Source organism: Lolium perenne, chromosome 7, assembly GCF_019359855.2.
Source record: "Lolium perenne isolate Kyuss_39 chromosome 7, Kyuss_2.0, whole genome shotgun sequence".
Lineage (NCBI taxonomy): Eukaryota > Viridiplantae > Streptophyta > Magnoliopsida > Poales > Poaceae > Lolium > Lolium perenne.
In genome coordinates, this window is record NC_067250.2 from 124,241,835 (window position 1) to 124,245,754 (window position 3,920).

Below are 3,920 nucleotides of genomic sequence, written 5' to 3' on the forward strand. Positions count from 1 at the left end.
TATATTCGTGCACCCCGTACGAATCATGGGTGGATCGGCTCCTTGAGCCGATTCACAGGATAACCTGAGAGCCGATCGAGGCTCGTATTTAATGTTTACGTGTATGCCATGCAGGAAACTAAGCGAGGCATCTCCATCACCTTCCTGACCAGGTATAGGTTAGGTGGCACGCCCTTGCATCAGCATCGGACGTGTGACCAGAAGGCTTTGCGGGCCGTCGCTCGGAGGGACCTCAGCCAGCCGCAGCTCTAGGTTGTTCCCGGCTCTACGGTGTTGCCCGTCGCTGCCCGCCGGTGGGTTTCTGACGACAACAGATGGTTAGGACGAGGTGGCTCAAGATGGACGAGGACTTTGCAGCCGTGGCGAGGCGGAACGCGGAGAACCGAGGCGACGGTGGCACACACTGTGGGGGAAACCTCAGCTACGAGCGCTACAAGGGGAAGACGGTATGTATACATTTTATTTTCCTTCAGGTTCAAAGTTGGTACTCACAACATTTCCTTTCGCGATGCAGAGGGCCGCGTTAGGACCCGAGGAGGAGATGTCTGACCTCGAGATATACAACAAGATGCGGCTTAAGAAGCCCGATCTCTCGCAGCCTCAGCCCTCGCTCCCTGAGTACTTCGGCACCTACGCCGAGGACGTCGAGAACTACTGCGAGATGGTGAGGCATCGTCACCCGGAGGTGGATGACCCCATGAGCGCGGAGGTCGACGAGGAGTCGTTGGTCCTGTCGTCCGGAGGGTTGCCGCATGGCCGTCTCGCCATGCTGAACAAGGCCGTCAAGCATACCCTCACCACGACCTTCACGCGTCTCAAGGCGGGACTCACCAAGGACAGCCCCCCTCTCCCGCCTCGTCGCCGGGCTCGGCAACAACCCGCATACGACGTAAGTTTCCCTCATTTCCATCCTCTTTCCGACTTTCGTTCATACATTGCTAAGTGCTAACGAGACATGAATTTGTGAAATTGTAGCCTGACTTCGAGGCGGCCTACGTGGCCGCTCATCAAGAATATCAGGTGGCCTTCAACCAGCACCAGCAGCAGTTCATGGAGTACATGGCATATATACATGTAAGTTCCAACCTTTGTTTTCGCAAATGATGACAAGTCCCACTTTCCCCTAGTTTGATGCTTCATTTCTGCAAAGACTGACATGTAAACTATCTTGCAGGCGTCGTTTGTGTCCAATCAAACTGGACAGACAGTGGATTTAGGGCCGATGCCTCCCTTTCCGGGGCCGGCGCCAAACATGCCATCGAAGGAAAATTTCGCTGCGGAGTACTATGGGAGAACAACGGTAAGTTCTTCGCCAAACCGAATACTACGGCTTTCCTTTGCCTCGCAAATTGCTAACATCTCGGGAATATGTGTGTAGGGAACGGGATGTTCCGGAAACCAGGGTGGTGGGAGGGACATGACACCGGTTCATCATGGTGGTCCTTCTCCCGGTGCTACACCCGGTACTTCTCCCGGTACTTCTCCCGGTCCTTCTCCCGGTGGTTCTTCCGCAGCTTCTACCGGAAGGAATCGGCCCGGGCCGGTGTTTAGCGGCGACGAGCTCCTCTAGTAGTCCCATGTATCTTATGCACACTATGGCACCATGCATGTATGCACACTATGGCACTATGTATGCATCCTATGTCACTATGACACTATGTATGCAACCTATGGCACTATGACACTATGTATGCACTTGATGTTATATGTATTTGCACTTCATGCCTATGAATTTCATGTGAATTATATGTGCTTGTGTATCCTGCCAAATCTGGAAAACGCGCGAAACAGCAAAAAACGAAAAAAATGTACCAAATGGTACCCTCTACGCCGACGGGTTCCCCCTCGGGGTAGCTCCTAGGTTCCCCCAGGGCGCGCCACGCGTCCAGAAATGGACCAAATGGTCGCCTCTACGCCGACGGTAAGGCCCTCGGGGTAGCGTCCGTCGCCCAGGGACGCCCAGGCCGCGCCACGTGTCCACGTACGCCGACGGTGAGGCGCTCGGCGTATCAGCGCCAGGATCGACCAGGCGGCGCCACGCATCCTCGTACGCCGACGGTGCGGCCCTCGGCGTATCGAGCGCCAGGGTCGACCAGGTCGAGCCACGTGTGGAGGTACGCCGACGGTGAGGCCCTCGGCGTATCGAGCAGCAGGGTCGCCCAGGTCCTGCCACGTGTGGACGTATGCCGACGGTGCGCCCCTCGGCGTAGCCGTAACGGCCGTCACCTTGACGGTGCCTGTTAGCGAGCTGCGCCGACGGCCAGTACGCCGACGGGTGGGGCCTGCCGTCGGCCCTCTCCGTCTACGCCGACGGGCGGCGCTACACCGAGGGCCACGTGGCCTCCGCCGAGGCCCACCTTCCCCGAGGAGCTACGCCGAGGGACCCCGTCGGCGTATCGTACGCCGAGGGCAAGTCTGTCCTACGCCGAGGGCCGTAGGCCGTCGGCATATTGCCGGATTCCTGTAGTGCCCCAAGATTTGTTGTGTGCTTTAAATAAGTGATGATATCATATATACCTTACTTTTTAGTATATAATGAAGTAGAATTGAATCAAGAAAATTATGAAATGTCCGACGCCAATAAAAACATGGTATCATAGTATAATTTGGTACATGCCAAATAAAATAAATGTCTTAGCGGATCCGAAACTACAATAATAACAACTCAAGCAACCAAACTTTCAGCAATAATTTGTCGTAGAGAACCCATGATGCCATCAGATGAAGAAGAAACATGTCCACTAGGAAAAGACGCGCTATCCTCGTAGATATATGAGCTTCTCTCCATCCTGTCAAAATGATCATCGTATAGCTTGCTATCGCGGATGAATTTATGCAAACACATGCATGCAGTGATGATCTTTGTTTGTGTCAGAGGTTCGTGGTAATATGGTATAGAAAGTAGAATGCGCCACTTCAACTTTAGAACGCCAAATGCTCTTTCAATGGCATTTCGTAGAGACGAATGAACATGGTTGAATTTCTCTTGCATGTTCTGCGGAGGCGCACCTTGAAAATCTGGAACATGATACCGCTGCTCTTTGAAAGGAGCAAGATAACCGGTTCTATTTGAGTATATAGAGTCAACGAGATAGTATTTTCCTACAAGTAGAAAAAATATTATAACTAAACAATGATATTTATGAGTAGTAACTACATATGCAAAAGGATTACCATTAGGAGGGTGCGGATAATTGTGGAACCTAGGCCGAGCATCAGTCCATACGCGGGTATCATGAACAGACCCAGGCCATCCAGGAATAGCAAATGTGAACCTCATGTCAAAATCACATATTGCAAGGACATTCTGACTTGTAAAGCCTTTTCTGTCAGTGTATTTTACTTTGTCCTTCTCAGCAACTTGGATAGGAATATATGTTCCATCTATCGCTCTAATGGCATCTTTGAAATGGGGCCAAAATCTTGGTTATTACAGTTTATCATGTACTTGGGTGAAAGTAGGATCATTAGGTGTAATATAATCACCCGCCATACGGTCTACACAATCTAGCACATGATGAAACGTTTTGCTAACAGTAGAAACACTACGCTCAAACCGGTCCGCAGCTTGACTATTTGACCCAGGAGCCCCCAACATGTACAGAAAGAGAGCTAGTGATTCTTTACTGGACATCGGGGAAGTTGACTCCAGACCATAGTTAGCAACAAGAGTATCATGTAGCATTGTGAAAACTGACCTCCTCATTCTAAAACACTTGTAGAATTTCTTTGGATTCTTCATCCTCTCTTTGACATACTGTACCCTTGTCATCAAAGGCAATGTTATGGGTGCATAGGGGGCCTTCTCACACTCTTCTGCAATACAAGCCGCAAGAAGATAATACATATCCATCATCATCAGAATCATCATTGCCAGAATCCATCTGTAGGTAGACAAATCAAATCAGCAACATAGATTC

At 50.8% G+C, this 3,920-nt stretch overlaps 1 protein-coding gene across 1 annotated transcript; it reads left to right on the forward strand.

Annotated features, from left to right (window-relative positions):
* Positions 1–318: 318 nt before the first annotated feature.
* On the forward strand, positions 319–1,069 carry LOC139834182 (uncharacterized). The gene is made up of 2 exons (XM_071824600.1): positions 319–446; positions 515–1,069. Exons 1-2 carry the CDS (start codon positions 339–341, stop codon positions 947–949), a joined length of 543 nt encoding a protein of 180 aa, XP_071680701.1. The 5' UTR covers positions 319–338; the 3' UTR covers positions 950–1,069.
* The last annotated feature ends 2,851 nt before the right edge of the window (positions 1,070–3,920 follow it).

Coding starts and splice junctions, on each gene's coding strand:
- LOC139834182 (XM_071824600.1), top strand. CDS start 339: ATGGACGAGGACTTTGCAGCCGTGGCGAGGCGGAACGCGGAGAACCGA. Junction 447..514: donor AGCGCTACAAGGGGAAGACG/GTATGTATACAT, acceptor TTCGCGATGCAG/AGGGCCGCGTTAGGACCCGA.